Raw genomic sequence first — 20825 nt, 5'->3', positions numbered from 1 at the left:
AATGGAAAACAGCTGGAATAGGACCGTTACTCAGTAGCAGAACCTCGTGGTGCGGTTGGACTTTGCCAGTTGTAATTATAAATACAAAAATTTTGCACCAATATTAACGATAAGTAACAGTTTGGACCCCATAAAAGTTTTAATTTCTAGTACAGCCCATAATCTTTATTTTGAGTTGTTAAAACATGTACATAAATACTACTTTTTCTTTTCTGGTAAACTTAATGGTGGGAATTAGATCCCTATTAAAATAAAGAGCGAAAATGATATCTACCCATTTAAGAAAAACATATACTCATTTTTATGTATTAAAATAAAGAGCGAAAATGATATCTCCCCAGTTAGGAAAAATATATACACTTATTTTTGTAAGTTATACAGTAGTATAAATCTACATTTCTATTCTACCTACTGTTATCATTGTATCTTTGTGCATACAATAAGATACAATTATTGAATTAGTACACAAAAATTGGGCCTGATTCTGTGGTAGGGCATTGCCCAACTTTGTATGAAAGTGGGCCAAGTATTTATCATAGAATTATATCTGGGCCTTTGACTCGATTTTTAAAAATAGATTTGACTTTCAAAAAGTCAATCAATCTTGATTTTTGGGTGAATCATATAAATTTCGAGGGAGCACAGTTTAGGTACCAAAATGCGTAGTGCATTGTTTCCTCTTTTTCGTAATTACTTTTTTTATGAAATGACTTCTGGTAGTTGCACCAAAATCACAACCAACAAATCAATTCAAGAAATAAAATGAACCAACATATCAATTCAAGAATCAAACTAGTCCATGCATCAACTATTGATATTTTCAGTTTTCACTTGATGTGTATATATGTATGAAACAACAAACGACATATAAAATGAAGCAAAATCCTTCAAGAATGAAGATCACCATTTCAGCCTATTCTCAGAATCAGAACCAGACGGCACAACACAAGGATCACGAAAGTGTTTAGGAGGCCAATCAGAGAATCAAACCTTGTACAGGAGCAGGCTTGGAAGGATGCAGCTCTGCAGAATCAGAAGCTTTAGGAGACTCTGATAAATGAACCTGCGCGAAGTCATCCACCATTTTCCTTCTCTGCTCGTCCTCAACAATCCCAACTTTCTCCTTCGTCTTTTGGCCAACTTCCCCAGCAGCCTTGGTCACTTTGCTAAAAGCACCAGTTACCCATGTAGTGCCGGTAAGAACATATCTATTCTTCATAATAGCAGATCCAGCATTACTAACTGTTTGCTCAGCTGCAGCTAATGCTGATTTTGCTTTCTCGGAAACGTGCAGTTTCTCATCCACTTCCCGCACTTTATCATTCACAATGGAAGTTCCAATCGTTATCTTCTCAGTCAGCCCAATCTTTTTGTCGATTGACGAAACTTTGGCACTTGCTGTGGAGGTCAATTGGTGCTTCTCGTCAAAAGATTTTGCTTGGTTAACAGCATCTTTACCTAAGATGAAACCCTTTGCAAGCATGCTGCTCACAACATCCTCTGCCTTTTGCAATGCAGATTCAGAACCCCCTCCAGTTTTTTTGTCTGATTGCTGCTATTTGTGGGAGGTTAAAAAAGGCTTTATGTAATGTAGTTACAGAGTACACAAGTTGCAAATGCATTAGTCATTACCAGCGGTGGTGCACAAGCAGCAGGAGGAAGCTTGTAATCCGGCTCTGGATTAATTTCCACAGTCATGTCTATGATTGTTGCACCCTGATAACCAAGAAAGAAGATATAGTAACAAATAAAAGGGCATGCTTGTGGAAGAAATTGATGGATAAAAATAGCTTGTGCCGGTGTTTACTGGTTAGTCTAGATACAACATTATGGAAAGATAGAGAAAGTACAAAGGTCACAAGGGGAGAGAGAGAGAGAGAGAGAATCACCGAGAGAAGGATTGCAGTCTCTGCTCCCTGCACATCCTTGAAGGTAACAAATGCAATTTGAGATCGCTCAGTATCACTACATAAGTGTAGGCCATTTAAGTCAATGAGTATTTTTTAACACATTAGAACACCACATACATATAGGGTATGAAAGCACTAGATTAAACTAATGTAACCTTCGCATCTCGACATATTCAATATCACCAGAAAAAGAAAAGAACTCGTGAACATCACGCTCTGATGCTCCAAGAGACAGATTGCTGACCTTGACGGTTTTTATCTGGGACATAAAAAAGTAAACCATATTAGTAAATTGCTTCTAGAGAAACGCGTGATCCCAAAGTGCAGGATAGTAATACCCAAGAGCTGACCATCCATATAGCATGTGACATTGGCATTGTAATTACCTATTCTAGGTCACATTTACGTTGGGTCACAGGCAATATTTCATTAAACCAAGGATTTATATAGTTTAATGAATATTTTATCATTAATGGCTTATAAAACAGTGACTAGTTGGTCTTTTCCATTGACATGTTTGAGCAGTTCATTGTGGATTCCTATACATGAATGGTCAATCATTTAAGAAACTTTTTACCAACTCAAAGATTGTGGAGTACTTAACTCCCAATACTTTTACGATAGGAAGCTATAGTTTTATATACTCGTCATCTTCAGCTGATGACTAACAAGTAGTAATATGAAAAGGAGTATATGCATTACATCTATGAAACTGACTGAAAAGGCCAAACAGCCTTTGAGCTGTTGCCAACTTTTTTAATCTGAAGTGGTAAAATTCTGTCATGGGTCACCCTATAGAAGTACAGAGCATTCTGATGAAACACTAGTTTATATTTAAAAAAGCTACAGCATAGAAATGTAGTTCAAAACTTTGTGTGTATTTTTGCATATACATTTTGTCCATCACCCAATGCTCTGTTCCTGCTCAAGTTTTTAAGTATCCTATACCCGTGTTACCGTGTAATATTTTTTTCATAACTAAAATTGGTCTTACCAAAGGACACTCATGACTGATAGGTGCCATGAATGAATAATAATATAAGTCATAATGCTAATGAGAAGCAAATTTTACATTTGCGCAACCATTGGTTATCAACTTAAACCAAAATTATAATTGCTGATGATTCTCAATGGTCCATCACAGCATAAGATACAAAGAAAACTGTTAGAACATGCTTTCAGAAGAATTAGGAGAGGGTGCAGAAATACTAGAGAATACAGCAGTACGAGAGGTGTAAAAGAGTCAATCAGTCTGCACTGTGTTGAAAATTTTAAGGACTTGAATCTGAACTGTCTAAAAACTTTTCAAGGTTTTGAAAGATAATCTGCTTGGTAACATCTTTCCCAATTCCCATCCCATTAATAATGCCTTGATGGTTCTGCCTTATTAACTCACATGGTAACATCTATGTTGTGCCCATCCAATGAATAATACAACCTTTGATAACACTGCCTTATCAAGTATTTTAAGTTGGACTACTTTCTTTTCATATCATGACCACTAGCTTCTAACTAGTTACTTTCTTTGGGCCCTAGGAAACCTTACACATAATTAAGTCTGCTGCTACCTTACCTGTTTTGGGAATGCAAGTTAAGAACAAATCTCCCTAACTATCATCAATTTAGTGCTGGCTGGTTTATAGTTGGCACAACAATTGTCTAAATGAATTATAAACCAATGCTGAAAGGTATGGATGCAATACAAAAACTCCAGAATGGGCAGCAGTGTCTGAATTTAGAAAGGCAATGAATCGTAATTCAGAATCTAAATTTCTCTGCTAGGGTATCCATCCTGAAAAATATAACTGTACATTCATTTTCACCAACCCTAAAAGAGCAACATATCCCAGATTCTCACATCCAAAAAAGAGGGCTTCACTTGCCAAAATGCACATCTAATTGAGTCATTTCAGTGAAACTCAAGCAATAAGGTCAAGGAGTTTTCCGTCAAAGCATGAATCCGAAAATGACATAAAACACATTACACCAGTTCCCTAGCAGATCGAAGTTATTATCAGCAGATCCATATATCATCGTCAAATACAGCCAAATGACGACCACAATCACATCAAATGAACTCAAATTAATCTACATTACAATCGCAATCACATCAAATTGATCCAAAATACAACCACAATCGCATAAAAATGACTTCTGCTGAACACCTCATTAATATCAGCACCTGATTTACATATTACAAGTTCCTAACACATTCCACCTAAACCAGACGAACAGATCGACCGATTCTACATACAATCCAACAGAAATAACCACTTAACCACGAAATGCAAGCAACCGATCCGGATTAAAAAAAACATTAAGAGAAGAATAGCAAGACGAAGAAGCTGATGCGCGAACTTACCGACATGATGGTGCTGCGAGAGAGAGAGATGAATCGAAGTAATGAGAAGAAAAATGTGAAGTTGAGTAGAATAGGGATTTAAGCAGAGATGCCGGCGACAGCTGAATTGATGGGGGCGTTGACGGGAGCTGAATTGCAACTCAAAATTCGTTGATTCTTTTTAAAGACTGGGGCCCGCGTGTTCGAAAATCAGTAATCTTTTTAATTGCCCAAAATGTACGTATTTATGGATTTACATGCATATATGATATCTGAATGTGTTCAATAGTTAACCAACAAAATAGGTTCATAATTCAATTGATTTGATATTTGATTACCAATTAGACCAAAATATTGCAATATACATTCAATATTATCTAAATAGTACAGTAAGTCAGTAATCAAATATAATTAAAATTTAGTGGATGATATAATTTAATACATATTCTATATATAAAACACAAACATGTGGTATTGCCGTACAATAATGGTATTCTAAACATTATGGAGATTTATTATTCTCTTAAAAAAATTGCATTAATTTTTTAGAGTATAGTAGAAATCAATTAGTAGTTGATTAGAATGCTATTTACTACAAAATCACATTATTATTTATCGTAATTAGGATTGATAGGATAATATGATATTTACAGTGTTTTAGATTTTGTGGGGTGTGTGGGACAAAGTTGATGCATTGAGTCACCATTTATAATGTATGTAAACTAATATTTAAAGTTTATCATGTTACAAAATGTTTATGGTGAAGTGGTTGGGGTGGTTCAAATATTGTCTGTGGTCAATAGATTAAATTTATTTGGCATAAATTATTTTTTCAAACTAAATATTTAAAATTAACAAAAACGGTTGAATCAAACTAACGATTCACAATCAAACCGGTCATTTGTTAAGTTCATATCAATTCATTTCTCTACTATTTGTATGTATGAATCGGATCGAAATAAGGATCAATTTGCGAAACCGACTGATCCGATCCAATTTTGAAAACATAATTTCCCATCAAATTATAATGTAATCTCTCATTCTAAAAATTAGTAATAGGACCCTCTCATTCGCCTTTAATTTCATCTTTTTCTTATTTAATTTTTACACTACCAAATTTGATATTTTGATGTAATTGATATTTTCCATTATTAACGTTAATCGATCAGATTAATTTGGTTGTTAATCGATCGGATTAATTTGGTTTTTTGTGTGCTAGACCGTAGAAAATTATTTCCTTTTAAACCGTTAAGAGTAAATTTTTGAGAAATTAGAGTATTCTTTTGAGCTTAATTGTTACATATATGATGCTATGGCGATTTAATGACTGAACTAGAACATATGAAAAAAGTCATATGAACTGGAGGTAGAAAGAGAGCATGAAAATTGAAAACGCTGCAATGGATACCACCGGCATAGCTAAAAATTCAATCTATTGAACCAGGGAACCAGATCCTAAGCTACCAAGTAGGAATGTGGAAATTGACAGACTGTTATCTAACTCCATATTACATGTAATATTTTTTTCTTGCCTAAAAATGCCTCTTGAATGTTAATTCCTGCTGTCCATATACAACTAATCTTCATGCTTTGTGAAAAGTCATTGGATTAGTTGTTGAGGGTGCTAGTCATTTAGATCGTGGTTAGTGGATGTACGCAGTGATGGAGCCGGTCATTTTATCCCAGAGTCCTAAGAAAATATCTCAAAACTTTTTCAGTAAAAATTCACATGAAATAACAATAAAGTTAAATGCACACTTTAATTTTGTTCACAAATATTGGAATATTCCATTTCTATGATTTTTATGATGTGGGACAAAATGCTTAAGCCAATAATATGAAAATATAGAATCAATTCTTAATATAAGCAACAATATACAATAAACAAGTGAGTTGATTTATCTAAAATAATTATAAAAATAATAAAATAGAAGTAAATAAGTAGCACGATATAGACTCAGAGGAGGCTGGCCGTGGATCAACATCTCCGATGAGGATCGAGTTGCCGCCTAGGCTGGAGCAGGCGGCAACTACAGCAACCACGAGCCGACCGCAAAGGACGCGTGGCCCTCCCAAAGATATGGAGATTTTGTTTAGTTAATTTTTGAGTTAGTTTACTTTGCATATATTTTTAGTTCATTTTTTGAGTTATTTCCTTGTGAGGTGAGCACCAATATGAGCTTCTTTTCGGATTTTCTTAATAGTTCTTTTCCGGATCATATAGAAGTCATAATAGCTTAGAGTCCTATATATATTTCTTGTTTTTATCATTGTGGCAAAAGAAAGAATATGGATTCATATTTCCTTTTCTTTCTCTTTATACGGAAGTTTGAAAATTGCAAAGCTCTAGTCATCTACTTTATGTTCCTTCCTGTGCGCTGAGGATACCTCGGCGTATCATAGCACATGTCTCATTATCTTTCAAACAAATATACTCCCTCCATCCGTAAAATAATGTCTCATTTTGCTATTTTGGAATGTAAGTGATGCAAAGTCTTATTTGTTTTTTTTTATTTTAGGTAAATACACCTATCATTCTATTATAAAAATCAATATATAAAAGTGAGGGTCTATTTTCCACTAACCTATTTTTCTAATTTTATTTCATAAAATTAAACAATTTACCGAGTCAAAATGAGACTATAAATGACGGACTAAGTTAATAAATCAGAATCGATCTACTGTATATCGAGCTCAACTAATGAAGTGATTTAATTTAGGTAATATTATTCTAGTACTCCTGTATATCATTTTGTTGGAATAATTTGTTGTCTCAATACCATCTCTTTTATTTTTCATTTTAAGTGATTATTATTTTCTAATATAGATGTTAAACTCTATTGACATATTCTTTAAAATAAATTAGAAACATTATTAATAAAACGGCATAAAATCATGAACATAATAAAAATAGAGTAATACGTATATTAAAATACAAAAATGGTTTAAACCTGGTTTTGGATCAACAAAGCTCGAGAATCAGTCTTTGTAAGGCGGAGAGGGGGATTGGAGAAAGAGAGAAAACGATTAACAATGTCGCAGATTCCCAATTTAGAGAATGCCCCCATAAATCTCACTGAGATACGGTATGGTATTCGGTTTTTCTGTTCAATGCTTCAATCAAATATCTTAGATTTTGATCAGTGATTTGTTGTGTTTGTTCTTGGAATTCAGAACACGAGCTCAAACGGAGCTGCTAAATATCCTCAGAGATGTGAGTTTTATGCACTACAGATATATTTCAATCATTGTGCAACGGCTTTTCTTTTACGGATTTGTTTTATGATATCAATTTTTCCATTTTATTCCACCTGTTTAGATAAAGGGAGATAAATGTTTGGTAATTGATCCGAAGCTTAGTGGAGCACTGTCACTGCTTGTCCAGAGCTCTGAACTAAAGGTATTTCGCGTTTGTTTGATTTTTTTTTTTTTTGATTTTAAGAATTAGGATCTTTTTTTGCATCTCCAAAACTGTAAGCTGTCGAAGGTTATGACTTGAATCCACTTTACTCACCCAGAGGGATCAAATGGAACTACTCTGCAGTTTTGTCTTTCTGAATTTGTAATCATATAGTGTATGGTTAGAATATGGTGATTGAAAGCACTGGATGAATCCTTGAGAGTTGATAGCAATTGCGTGGTTGCTAGTTAGAACATTGTCCCAATCAAATACTCCATTAGAAAATTGATGTAGCGGTAACTATTATTATAATCAGGAAAATGGTGCTGAATTGCGGCATCTAACAGCTGAGCCAATTCAAACGGAAAGAACCAAAGTGGTCTTCCTTGTTCGAGCTCAACCCGATTTGATGAGATTCATCTGCTCCACCATTCACAACGATACCTCCAAAGGGCTTCACAGAGAATATTATCTTTACTTTGTTCCACGCAGACTGGTTTCTTGCGAAAATGTAAGCACCATTTATTAAAGCACTAAGTTTTAAGTATTATTTTTCTTATGGCACTGGCCCTTATCTATATTTGATTGTCGATAGGTACTTGCAGAGGAAAAAGTACGCGAACTATTGAACATTGGGGAGTTTTCCTTATACATGCTCCCGCTTGACGAGGATGTTATTTCATTTGAACTTGACCTTACTGAAAAAGTATGGGATTATGTCCAAAAATTTATAATTCGAAATAGCAGTCATTTCCTTCAACTATTGAATCCATGTCTTATATTACGAGTATATGCATAACAGGAGAGTTTGGTAGAAGGAGATGAAACTGCTTTTTGGAATATTGCCAAAGCCATTCACAATCTTGAGGTATTGTTGATTTAATGTTCTAAATGGTTTGTCGGTGTTGGAGAGCCTTCAAAACTTATGGGCATTACTAAGCCTCTTCAACTTTAGTTATTATCATCCTTACTGTTTGGTCACAAGAGCTTGTATCATGGGATGGTCTCACAGAACAAAATATTTAATATGAGAAATCTAAGTAATATTGTGCACAAAAACAATAGTTTTGAACACAAAAATGATCCATAAAGTAATACTTTTGAACACCAAATAATATTTTTGTGAAGGTAAGAGTATAATGTTTTCCAGTGTAAAATATAAGAAGTTCGTTATTGGTAATACTTTTAAACATAAAAGTTGTAGTGGTATTACTTTCATATTCCGTAATATTACTATTCATTGAAAAGTACTCCCTCTGTCCCATTCAAGATGCCCACCTTTCCTTTTTAGTCGTCCCACTCAAGATGTCCATTTTCTATATTTGGAAGTAAATCCCTCTCTCCTCTCACCTCATTAAAATATTCAACTACCTTTTTTTCTCTCTACTTACTCCACCTAACAATTCCTAATATCCTGTGCCACTCAAGAATGTGGACATCTTGAGTGGGACGGAGGGAGTATTACTTTGAGCTTCAGTCTTTTTGGATTATAGTTTGTGAGACTGTTTGTGTTTCTACTATCACCATAAATGTATATTTTTAACTTTGGTTAGGTGTTCTTTCCATTCTCTTTTGCTCTCCTATTTGTTTTGTGATTATATGTGAATGAAAATGCAGTTTTCTTGTGGAGTGATTCCAAATGTTAGGGCCAAAGGGAAAGGAGCTGCACGTGTTGCTGATATCTTGACTCGTATGCAAACTGAAGAACCTGTTAATACTTCAAATGTACTTTCCCTCTGTTTTTATGCCTCTTCAACAGAGTTGGTTGATCATACAAAAGTAAACTACTACTGACTTTTCTTCTAAAAAACCACAGATGGGCATTCCACTTCCAGAAATTAATACTGTTGTACTTCTGGATAGAGAGGTAAACCTTCTTTCCTCTGTTTGTTTATCCTTGTACGGGTGTACCCTCCTCCTATCTCCCAGTTTATGAACGAAAGTTAGAGTCTTGCAATTTTGCAATTCTGAGTAATTTTCTTATTCAACTGATTCAATGATGTCCAGGACATTCTTAGACTTCCTGCTAACTGTCTATTAGTTTGTACACTAAGAAACATATATTACTTGTTAAAAGGTGAGTTGCAACTTGCAAGTGAAGTTACTAATCTTGCTCCGAATAGTAACAATTCAATGCAAAGGTTTTTTTTGCAAAAAATCTTTGGGTAACTTATTATTGCCTTTACTTCATCAAGCATGGATAGTTTCAGTACCTAGGTTTTTGTCCATTATACAAGGAGAGAACAGCTTACAGCTCTCTTTCTTTCCTCTTCACTCTTCACATTTTCCGCATGCATCCATTCAGGATAGTTTGCCACATAGCTTTTCGTATTTAGCGTAAGTAGGCTTGCAAGTGATAAACAATATCTTTTCATTTATTTAGTGGAAGTAGGCTTGCATCTTATATCTTGAAGCAACTTGTTATTGACTTTTCTAAACTGTCCCCTTGTGTTTTTATCAATTAATATCAGTTTAGGTGAATTTATACAATGATACTTGATCGTGTTTTCTCAGTTCACACATATATGGGTTTTGCGATTTTGAATATGTTATTTTCTTCTTGCAGGTGGACATGATAACTCCTATGCTTACTCAATTAACATATGAGGGATTGATAGATGAGGTAATATGGCAAGTGTGAAGGAAATTAGCGACAATGTTCAGTTTTTTAGATCAAGAATAATACACTAGCCCCGGTCTTATATTAATGACCACAACTTGTTTAGCGATACCATAATTAAAGTGAGGATGTTGATGTCTATAGCTTTCATTTTGAATTTTGTAAGACCATGTAATCTGTAGCTTTCATTTTGAAAATTGCAAGTTTATGAAGAATCTTTTTGAAAACTATTTGTTCTTAAAATTTAGAAAGTTTATGACACATGATGTCATTGAGTTAACTTGTTAACCTGAATGTAGAAAGCTTTCATGCTCTATGCGTTTGCTTATCAATAGCATAGCATAGACATTTTTTCTATTTCCTTTCTGGTATTTTTTTATAAACCATCTCTAATAGGTTTGCTGCAGTTTCTTGGTGTAAAAAATGGAGCTGTGGAGCTAGATGCAGCCATTATGGGAAATCAGCAAGAAGGCAAGAAGGTGAAGGTTCCCCTGAATTCTAGGTAACCAACATTTTGTTGTTGATGAAGCTCATGTTCTTGTTATAACATAATTTATTTGGAAATGAAGAATCTCAGTTCAATTTGAAGGGAGATTTTTGGGTGCAGACCCTATCCATATGCTTTTGATTGTTTTTATGTTATTTTCTCTAACTCATGATGTCAATAGTTTAGCTGAACTTATTTCTATAAATTCTACAGTATGCATTTCTTATCCCGCTTTCCTTCTTCTAGTCAACTTCTATTCCTTTCCCACTCATTCTGTAAGACTGTAACTCATTACATTTTCCATTGACTGATATATTAGGCCTAGGTTTGATCTTCTCTTTACCTGCTCCATATTTGTGCATAACTTCACTCTACTCATTTAAAATCTGTATCCATCATGATCTTTTGTGATATGTGATAGTACTATTTTCAATAAACCTGTAAACCATCATGCTACCTTCATTGCAGTGACAAATTATTCAGAGAGACGCGGGATCTGAATTTTGAAGTTGTTGTCCAGGTTAAGCCATTTTTTTATAGCATAGGGGCTTGTGTTTTGCAATTATTGCTCTGACAGCATTCTTTCCTGTTACTAGTGGAGCTCTGCTGCTTAACTTGCAATGTTTAACATGTTTCAGGTTCTTCGTCAAAAGGCAACATCCATGAAGCAGGACTATACAGAGATTTCGACTACTGTAAGTTGCCAAAAACCCCTGTTGAGCTGGTTTTTGTCTAATTTGTTCACTTGAAGCAATTGTTAGCTTTTGTCCTAGAATTCTTATTGATAACTATTCAAGCACAAGAAATGGTTAATCTTTGTCCTAGATTTTAAATTAATATCACATCAAGCTAAGATTGACATTACCTCTAACATCAAGCCAATTTTCCCTTAATTGTTTTTTCTTGAAGGAGGCTTATGCTTATCCTATTCAGAATTAAAAATCTTTGCAAGTGTATAAATATTTACAGGTCACTGTTTCTCATGTTTATTATAGATTAAATCCTTTTTGCAAACTTTCAAGTTTTATGTAAAATAAACTCTCTTTTACCGAGATTCAATGGCATTTCCCTCTCCTTTGGTAGTTTCAAAGTGCAGTTATGTAAAATTGAATATTATAATGTATGTGAACTCACATAAGAAAATGACTGGAGAATGCATGACATGAGAAATGGAGATATGAAATCATAAATCTTTCACGAATGAATACAATTATAAGAAATGGGATATGTACCTCAAATCGCCAAGTGGCACTCGAATTACAATGATTTTTAGGTCTTTTCTGCATCAGACATCATTAGAGATTGGAGTTGAATGTAATTTGATTGTTTTTGCTTTGGGGATTCCTCATTGCTATGTAATCTCCATTTTCTTTCTTTTTTCAATAAAAAAGTTGTTTTATAAGAAAGACAAATATGGAGAGATGGGTGTGGACATACCATGACAATATGTATAATACTGACAGTGTATATGGTAATGTAGAAATTTATCACAACTTTGATCAAATTTGTAGATGTTGCCTTCCATTTTAACAAAGGACTGAGTACATTGCATGAGTTTTTACTAATTTCTGCTCTCTGTATGCAGACACAGACTGTGTCTGAGTTGAAGGACTTTGTGAAGAAGCTTAACTCATTGCCGGAAATGACTGTGAGTTTCTTTTTGACAATCCAAGATTATGTTGAAAAGTCGTTGGATGCATTTGAACTAAAAAAAGTTCTTTGTCGATTCAGAGGCACATAAATCTTGCTCAGCATTTGACAACATTTACATCAAAATCGGTATTTGCCGAGAGACTTGATATGGAACAGACACTCGTGGAGGCTCAGAGCTATGACATGTATGCTATTACCTTTAACATGTTGTGGGTGCTTTTGTTGCTTTACTAAGTACATTTCATAGATATAATCTGGAGTATCAAATAGTGTACCAACAGAGTTCAATGTCTTGGGCAGATCAAGTGAAAAATAAATCATGACAAATGTCAGTTTATCACATTTGTACATACTTACCATTCTGAATCAGCTACTTTCCACTGGTATAAATTGGCACTTTTGAAGCTCATTCCCAGTTTCCGATTGCTTACTGGCACAAAACACTAATCCAGTCAGCTATGGCCATGAGCAACTATCAGATGTTGGGCATTATTTCCTAACATTGAGTGCAATTAGTGGCCCTCTCTCATTAAGTTTTTTAAATCTAAGTCTCACTGGATCCCACCCCTATATAGTATACATATACATTATTTAGGTCCAGATGGAGAACCTTTTCTTTTATTTCAAGTGACTAGATCAGGGTAATATTATGCTCTAAGCCAGCAGACCTCTTGAGCCATTTAAATTTGTAAATCATGTAATTTATTTCAAAAACTAGAAATCAACAATATAAATGCAAGAAACGTTTCCTGTGATTAGTGTTGTTTTATATTACTAATATACTTCTATAATCTATTACGATCATTTGCTTCTTGTGGATGATTTTGGAATGAAACTTTGCTGACCCTTAGTTTTCTGCCCAACAATTCAAAGGCATCTCCACTAGTTCTTCTCCACGTCATGCGCAATTTCAAAGACCCTATATTCCAACTGATCTTACCCGCGTGCTCTCCCCATAGTGGGTCTCGGCCGAAAGGTCATATGTCTAGTTTCTCCTAATTGCAGAATTTCTACTAAAGACGCCTACTTTCAAAAGCATCTCTGCTAGTTCATCTCCACATCATGTGCAATTTCAAAGATCCTATATTCAACTGATCTTACACGCCTGCTGTCCCCATAGTGGGTCTTGGCCTGAAGTTCATATGTCTAGTTCCTCCTAATTACAGAATCTCTACTATACACGCCTACTTTCATTTATCTTTCAATTTGCAGATTTCAACTATACATGCCTACTTCCATTTCTTGTTACCTGAGGCCAATGTGCTACCAATATCTGATTAAACCAAAATAATGATCTCACTGCAGATGCTTTGATTACATTGAAGAATTGCTTTGTAAGCAGGAGCCTCTTGAGAAAGTCCTACGCCTTCTAATCTTATTTTCAATAACCAACTCAGGGTTGCCAAAAAAGCATTTTGACTATTTGAGGCAAGTGGTACATATAGAGTTTTTCATTTTATTTTAAACTTGTAAAGAAAGTAGAAATTGATCTAAAATCTTGAACTTTTGGATCAGGAGAGAGCTGCTTATAAGCTATGGTCCTGAGCATATAAATACACTGGATAGCTTGGAGAAAGCAGGGTTACTTAGGAAACAGGTTTAAATTTGGATTTTCTATCCACACACATATGACCTAGACTAATCCCTCAGTAGAATCTTAAAATGGTTTATTTTCTGTTGTGTCTTCCAGGACTCAAGAGGCAACTGGCTGACCATCAAACGTGCTTTGCAACTTCTAGTTGAGGACACAGATACCACTAAGTACTTTTCCTTCTATATGTGAAACTTCTTGCTTCCATATAAGAATGTGATGTTAAATGTTTGGTGCTGTGTAACCGCTTGTAATCCGCAAACTATGTTTGATGCCTCCTATTATGGACTCTTGCTTATTGATGGTATAGTAATTTAAGTGAGGCTTAAATACTGCTTGTTTTTTAAAATATCAGACTATCAATTTACCGTTACCCTTTAGTTTCTTATTTTTATGGTGAAGATAAGCAAACATCTTGCTATTCTGGGGCATTTGCTTACGTAGTTTCTAGCAAGCATGGCATACATTGCTCCGGGGCATGTGCAGTAGTATCTTTGACTATGTCATATACGTCTTCAATTTTCTATTTTTAGAACCATCTTATGATTCTGTTGTTTTTATTTTCTTCGTTTCCATGTATCTCTAGGACACTTGCTATGTAGTAGTTCCTAGATGGCATGGTACCTTGCTCCGTTGCATGTTTATTACCTCTGCATCTGCAACAGATGTCTTCCATTTTTTAATTTTTAACTGTTTCAAGGATCCTTTTTAAAAAATTTTCAAGTATGGATGCTGATAATGCTAAATGCTTAGCCAAGAGCAATATTGAACATAAGTGCAGTTTAGTGACTTTATTTCCTGACTCGTTCTTCTGACAGTTAACTTGTTTTTGTCAGTCCGAATGATATTTCATATGTCTTCTCTGGATACGCACCCCTCAGCATTCGACTTGTACAGCACGCAATACGATCTGGATGGTGAGCTTATATCCCAAGTTCTCCTATTTTAGAAAAACATTGGCATGTTATTATGCAGGCTATGTTTCTCTCGTTGTTGGATTTTCTCCCCCTCAGTTGAAATATGATAAGGAGTATACTAAATATGTGCTTACTATGTTCACAGGGGAATAAACAAATAGTGAATGATATGTTTTTTTATATTTACAATGTTTTTTTCTTCAGGCTTCATTTGTCTAGTTTCCCGTGGTTTCTGGTTCTTGTAATGATAAGTTGCTCAATTTACTGCCACCTAGTTCATATCAAATGGTTTTTTGAATACTTCCTATTTTTGAGTGAAGATGACATCTGATTCTAACAATATTGATTCAACTATGGAGTTATGTTGTACTCGGCACTAATTTATTTCCTGCCCAGTTTTTGTTCTTTAATAGTCTCTATGCAAAATTATCTTGTAGGCGCTCCTTAGAAGAAATACTGAAACTGCTGCCTGGTCCACAGTTGGAAACCAAGAGAGTGAGTCATCTTCTCGTATCCTCCTTGTCATCTCTCGGTTTTGCTATATCAAAAATAGCTAAAGTGATTCCTCTATACTTGTCCAGGGTGGATTTTCTAGCATCCCATCATATGATACACTACCTGGATCGCTGAACAGTTCGGAGAAGTATTCCTCAACCTCTAACTAACAACATTCTTGTTTGGCATAACTAAGTCGTTGAATAGTCAAATGGCAGAATGCAAATGCTCGATGTGCTTCTTTATAACTAACAACATTTTTTTTACCTCCTCTAGACTTTCAAATGGAAGGCGTGATCTAGTCCTTGTAGTTTTTGTTGGTGGAGTAACATTCGCTGAGATATCTGCGCTCCGTTTCCTCAGTTCCCAGGTATGCTTTCTGCAAAATAAATATGTAGAGCTTAATCATATTTAAAAGTTTTAACCTGATTTGATTCATTTCCTGCAGGAAGGAATGGCGTATGATTTGATTATAGGAATAACCAAAGTTGTCAATGGACGCACCTTGATAGAGACCTTCATAAGTGACTGGGATAAGTAGTGCGACGTGCGACGTTCGACACGCCGGAGGAGTGTCTTCCATCTCAAGACGGCTTTGTTTGTTTATACAAGTTGTAGATCTGAGCTTACATACTATGATGTGTGTGATTGATTATCTATTGAGTTCTGCATATATGCTTCTTTGCCATTCTGCTTAGGCGTTTTTTGGTGTCAAGGTTTTGGTACTATGATTACCACTAATCAATTTTACTATGATACTTGCATTGATATCGTTTTAACATAATACTAGATCTTGTAATTGTAATTTATTGGATATTAATGTCTAAAATCACAAATTTTGGACGGAATTTGGTATTTTTTACTAACTTTAAATTTGGTGTAATATTACTCCATGAATATGCCTTATACCGAATTTCCCATGAATTACTCAAATTTGTGGGAAATTAATTCATTTGAAAATGTTTTTTACTTATTTATAGATTTCTCGATGGATTATTGGTCAAACTAACTCGTTGGGCTTATATTTCGAATAACATTTGACTAAAGCTCAATCAAATACTCCCTCCGTCCCATTAAAAATGCAACGTTTACTTTTGCGCACTTGTTTTGAAAAAATTATAATAAATAACTAAAGTGGTGAAAAAATAAAGTAAGAGAGAGAATAATGTAAAGGAGAATCCCCTTTATATTATTTTCTTTTTTACTTTATTTTTTATCCATTTTAATTATTTATTATTATTTTTTCAAAACATGTGTGAAAAAGCAAACGTTTCATTTCTAATGGGACAAAGAGAGTATATTGGACCATTATAGAAATTATAAAATTTTCAACTCTCACTATAAATAACTTTTTTTTCTGTTTATTTTGGTTGATTTAATTAGTTAATATTACAAGTGAGAACCCAATAGTAGAGATTTGTAGTAGTAATTAAATTAAATTTACCGTATAAACTTACAAACTACGGAAACGGTGTTACGACTAGGGTTACGTATTTCTTTGCCATTCCTACATTTCTATTCTTCTACAACAACAATTCACAAATCCTTCTTGCCATGGCGAAGAAATCCAAAAATCCTCTTAAAAATGAGGAATCCAACGATGTTTCCGAATCCAACGATGCTTCTACTTCCTCCACCGTTTTCAAGACCTTGTTCGGCGATGTTCCCGGGCCAGACCCAGCTGCAAATTCTCTCTTCTCCGACAACAATCCCTTCCACCGGAAATTTATGAAAACACAGCCGCCAATTGAAGAATCGAAATTAGGGCTTGCAGGAAAAGAACCTATAGACGCTGAGTACGAGGCGAATTTGGAGGATTCCGATTTTTCTGAGGCGAAGAAGCCAAAGAAAAGAAAGAAAGAAAAAGCTGAGGGAGAAATTTCAGGTATTGATGGTGAAGAGGTTGAGGAGAAGAGCAAGAAGTTGAAGAGAGCCAAGCTGAAAGAGGGTGAAAAGAATGAGAACAGCAATTTGGTCTCTGAATCAGGAGAAATTGTGGAGGAGGATCATGGGGGAAATGGTGATAAAAATGAAAAGAAGAAAAGGAAGAGGAAGAGAGATGAGGTTGAGGCGGAGTATGAGGCGAAGCGATACGGTGTAAATGATGAGATTGATGAGAGTAAGGGCTTGGGTAATGTGGTGGGAGAGAAGAGGAAGAAAATGGAAAATCCAGAGGATATGATGGTGTCAAAGGAAGGTTTTGATGATGAAGGTAAGCTGTTAAGGACTATATTTGTTGGAAACTTGCCGCTGAAGTTGAAGAAGAAGGAAATAGCCAAGGAGTTTAGCAAGTTTGGTGAAGTCGAGTCTGTTAGGATTCGATCAGTTCCGATTGTCGATGTGAGCCTGCTGCCTTGGCTTTGTTATGGTTTGTTATTGGGATTGTTTTGTGTGTAAAAGTGATGGTGGTCTTCTCTTGTTTGTAGGGAAAAATGCCGAGGAAGGGTGCTGTAATCCTGAAGAAAATCAATGAGAATGGAAACAGGTTCGCTTCTAAGTTGAGCATATACTTGTATTTTGCCTGTTCATTTTTTGTATTTGAATGGTTGTAATTGTATTGCATGTGCTAATGAAGATATTTATGTTCGTAGTATGAAATAAGACTTTAAAAGAACTAGTGGTCTCCTTACCTCACCAGAAAGAAAGAAAAAGGAAACATTGAAAGTGAGCTCAAATATTTTATGTGTGGATTCTGACAGTATTAGTTCTTGATTTGGTCTTGTCTGTGTCTATCAAATCTGCCTCACATACATTTGCTATCTTAGTTGACACTGTGGAAACATTGCACTGGACTCTGGTCTCTGTTTGAGATCACCTGTTTCAATTAGTGTATCATTTATGTCCATCAATGAAGCTGAGTTTGATGGTCCTGGCACGCGTATGTGCTTTAATCTTATCTGTTTCAATGTAGTAGAAATTCTTTCAAAATGTTAGTTGACTTCTCTTACTCTACAAGAAATTACCTGCTTATGTTTATGAGGGAAGAGGTGGTATTTGGTGCAGAATCCAAGAAACAAGCATAAGTCGTCTATTGTTTTTTTTGCAGTGTCAATGCTTATGTTGTTTTTAAAACTGAGGAGTCTGCTCAAGCATCATTGGCCCATAATATGGCCGTGGTATGTTCCACCTTCACATTCTTTCTGCAAACACACTTAATTTATACGACATGGTGGGCATTGGTTGTTAATTTACTTGTGTTCAGGTTGGTGGAAATCATATACGTATTGACAGGGCATGCCCACCACGCAAGAAATTGAAGGGAGATAATCCTCTATTATACGAAAACAAAAGGACTGTTTTCTTGGGAAATCTTCCTTTTGATGTCAAGGCAAGATATTTCATCTTCAACATAGCTGCTTCTTTTGTTTTTTGTTTTCATTGTTGTAATATTGTTTGAGTTTCTGCTTTTTCCAGGATGAAGAGATCTATCAGTTATTCTCTAATATAAAAAATCTTGAAACAAGCGTTGAAGCTGTACGGGTTGTCAGGGATCCTGGGTCGAGCTTGGGGAAAGGAATTGCATATGTGTTGTTTAAAACTGTGGTAAGAACATTATATTTTAATTATTGGTGCATTTTGCTTTCCATAACTTAAATCTTACTGATAATGCATATCTTTGATTGAAGTAAACAACATATCAATTTTACTGCATCCTCGTAGTTTGTATTTTCAATCAACTGCTGGATAGGGGTAAAGTTACAAGGCAAAACATGAATAATGTATTGCAGAGTTCTTATATGTTTTGCACCATTTAGTATTTCTCAATGTATATTGGATTTTGCTTTTATTAGTAGAATTTAACGTGCCTGTCATTTATTGGCACAACAGACAGTATCTTGAGGATTCTAATTGTTTTAGTCATCATACTTAGATGCGAAACCATGGATATTCCTTTTAATTTTCAGTGAAATAATAATTTTTGTTAAGCATCACTTAAAAGGAAGTCATTAAGAATAATTTACAGCCAGTTTCTGCTATTCTCAGCCGTCTCTCTAAAAAGATAAAAACTAAGAAAATTGTACAGCGGTATTCGTATGAAAATGGATATATATGTGATTCTACATCTGCAATCAATTATGAAACTGCTCGGTGCATGTTTTGGGCCATTTTCCAACCTCTGTTTTCCTATTATCTCGCTGATTGCTTCTCTTTGTCCTTGTTGCCATATGTTTTTTCTGTATCTTCGATTTTTTTTATGTTATCTAGGTAGAGTGATTAGGGGCGAATCTTGAAATTATGCTTATTAAGAATAACAAGATACATATATCAGTACAGTTGTAATAATGGATCTCTTGTACTGTGTATCTTTATCCAGTATTTGCTCTGGATATCTTTTAGTCGTAATAAGGGTTCCAATCTCTTTCATGCAATATGATTGCACTTGATGAACTATGACATCTGTGTTAGTCTAAATCTGAGTATATATCACAAAAGAGATGATAGTCTTTCACAACTTCATCTGCTTAGTGGTTACAGAATCATCTTTTGCCTTTCCATTCCAAGAATCATGTTCTATAACTTGTATCTTGAAGTGTTGGCTCTCAACTATTTTATATGTTTTGCGCCTAATCATTAACTTGATTACATGAAGGATGCTGCCAATATGGCCCTCAAGAAACGTAACTTGTGGATTCGGAACCGTGAACTTAGGCTCAGTCATGCTAAACCGGCCGACTCTTCTTCTAAGAGGGTGAACACTTCAGAACCACAGAGCAATAGTGCTACGAAGTCCAGAAAAATGGATGGTGGTTACAAGGAGCTAGCAAAGGCAAACGTCTCTTACCAGGGCTTGCATGCAAGCAAATCCGGCGGACAGAAGAAAGTCCGTACGAAAGTAAATATCCTCTCTGCCAAATCAAAGCCTCAACCTGCGAAAGAGAAGGGTTCTGGGATGAAGAAACGGCCAGCAGTGGCTGCAAGGAAGGAAAAGGCCCTACGGGCTGCTAGTGCTTCAAAAGTAGCTGGAACGAAGCGGAAGCTAGGTAATCCAAGTCCTCAGAGTGGTGGACAAAGGAAGAAAGCGAGAACGTCCAGGTAGAGAAATATTAGAAGACAGGCCATGATATGGAAACAGAAAAAAAAATATTAGGCATACGAAGATAGATAGAACTGTGTGTTTACTGTTTACTGGATACAGTTGTATATTACTCCGGCTTTACTGCCGATTGAACAGTAGAAATATCAAAGGAATACTTGTTTTAGTAGTTATTCAAGGTATTTAATTAGTCTGTCTTTAATCCATATATGTTGAGTTTGATCAAGGAAACCTAGGTAGGTGTGTTTTGGAAAAGTGTCACGTACACAAATTTTTCACAAATATAGCTCTCTCTTATGGTCTAAAATCATCATATATACTACCTTGGCATAATATTGTCAATCATCTTTTAGCCAAATAAGTAAGTTGCAAGCGA

The 20825-nt window shown here is 35.1% G+C and overlaps 3 protein-coding genes across 5 annotated transcripts; 2 read left to right on the top strand and 1 right to left on the bottom strand.

Annotated features, from left to right (window-relative positions):
- Positions 1-779: 779 nt before the first annotated feature.
- LOC125218475 (binding partner of ACD11 1-like) lies at positions 780-4425 on the bottom strand. 3 transcript variants are annotated; one of them, XM_048120147.1, is made up of 5 exons: positions 4273-4425; positions 2066-2169; positions 1890-1965; positions 1633-1716; positions 780-1555 (listed from the first exon to the last, which is right to left on the bottom strand). In XM_048120147.1, the coding sequence occupies exons 1-5, from the start codon at positions 4276-4278 to the stop codon at positions 977-979; spliced, it is 849 nt and encodes a 282-aa protein (XP_047976104.1). In that variant the 5' UTR covers positions 4279-4425; the 3' UTR covers positions 780-976. The 3 variants fall into 3 exon arrangements, with proteins under 3 accessions (XP_047976104.1, XP_047976105.1, XP_047976103.1); XM_048120148.1 differs by having other exon boundaries at positions 780-1552; XM_048120146.1 differs by lacking the exon at positions 4273-4425 and having other exon boundaries at positions 2066-2178.
- Positions 4426-7201: 2776 nt separating this feature from the next.
- Positions 7202-16182, top strand: LOC125218502 (vacuolar protein-sorting-associated protein 33 homolog). The gene is made up of 22 exons (XM_048120181.1): positions 7202-7337; positions 7426-7465; positions 7571-7651; positions 7968-8162; positions 8247-8357; positions 8454-8519; positions 9269-9376; positions 9468-9518; positions 10218-10274; positions 10679-10773; positions 11227-11278; positions 11397-11453; positions 12344-12406; positions 12490-12596; positions 13717-13839; positions 13927-14008; positions 14102-14172; positions 14839-14919; positions 15357-15414; positions 15501-15562; positions 15691-15784; positions 15863-16182. The coding sequence occupies exons 1-22, from the start codon at positions 7285-7287 to the stop codon at positions 15953-15955; spliced, it is 1800 nt and encodes a 599-aa protein (XP_047976138.1). The 5' UTR covers positions 7202-7284; the 3' UTR covers positions 15956-16182.
- A 725-nt stretch (positions 16183-16907) lies between these two features.
- LOC125222428 (RNA-binding protein 34) lies at positions 16908-20622 on the top strand. The gene is made up of 6 exons (XM_048125029.1): positions 16908-17754; positions 17841-17899; positions 18461-18530; positions 18617-18742; positions 18829-18957; positions 20006-20622. Exons 1-6 carry the CDS (start codon positions 16969-16971, stop codon positions 20450-20452), a joined length of 1617 nt encoding a protein of 538 aa, XP_047980986.1. The 5' UTR covers positions 16908-16968; the 3' UTR covers positions 20453-20622.
- The last annotated feature ends 203 nt before the right edge of the window (positions 20623-20825 follow it).

The sequence above is a fragment of the Salvia hispanica genome, chromosome 4 (genome assembly GCF_023119035.1).
Source record: "Salvia hispanica cultivar TCC Black 2014 chromosome 4, UniMelb_Shisp_WGS_1.0, whole genome shotgun sequence".
In the NCBI taxonomy this organism is placed as follows: domain Eukaryota; kingdom Viridiplantae; phylum Streptophyta; class Magnoliopsida; order Lamiales; family Lamiaceae; genus Salvia; species Salvia hispanica.
Note: the sequence above shows the minus strand (reverse complement) of the source record. Positions and strands in the feature narration are given on the sequence as shown.

Coding starts and splice junctions, on each gene's coding strand:
- LOC125218502 (XM_048120181.1), top strand. CDS start 7,285: ATGTCGCAGATTCCCAATTTAGAGAATGCCCCCATAAATCTCACTGAG. Junction 10,774..11,226: donor AAGGTTCCCCTGAATTCTAG/GTAACCAACATT, acceptor CCTTCATTGCAG/TGACAAATTATTCAGAGAGA. Junction 15,785..15,862: donor TCCGTTTCCTCAGTTCCCAG/GTATGCTTTCTG, acceptor CATTTCCTGCAG/GAAGGAATGGCGTATGATTT.
- LOC125222428 (XM_048125029.1), top strand. CDS start 16,969: ATGGCGAAGAAATCCAAAAATCCTCTTAAAAATGAGGAATCCAACGAT. Junction 18,743..18,828: donor ATCTTCCTTTTGATGTCAAG/GCAAGATATTTC, acceptor TGCTTTTTCCAG/GATGAAGAGATCTATCAGTT. Junction 18,958..20,005: donor ATGTGTTGTTTAAAACTGTG/GTAAGAACATTA, acceptor GATTACATGAAG/GATGCTGCCAATATGGCCCT.
- LOC125218475 (XM_048120146.1), bottom strand. CDS start 2,178: ATGTCCCAGATAAAAACCGTCAAGGTCAGCAATCTGTCTCTTGGAGCA. Junction 1,966..2,065: donor GAATATGTCGAGATGCGAAG/GTTACATTAGTT, acceptor ACACTTATGTAG/TGATACTGAGCGATCTCAAA. Junction 1,717..1,889: donor AGACTGCAATCCTTCTCTCG/GTGATTCTCTCT, acceptor CTTGGTTATCAG/GGTGCAACAATCATAGACAT.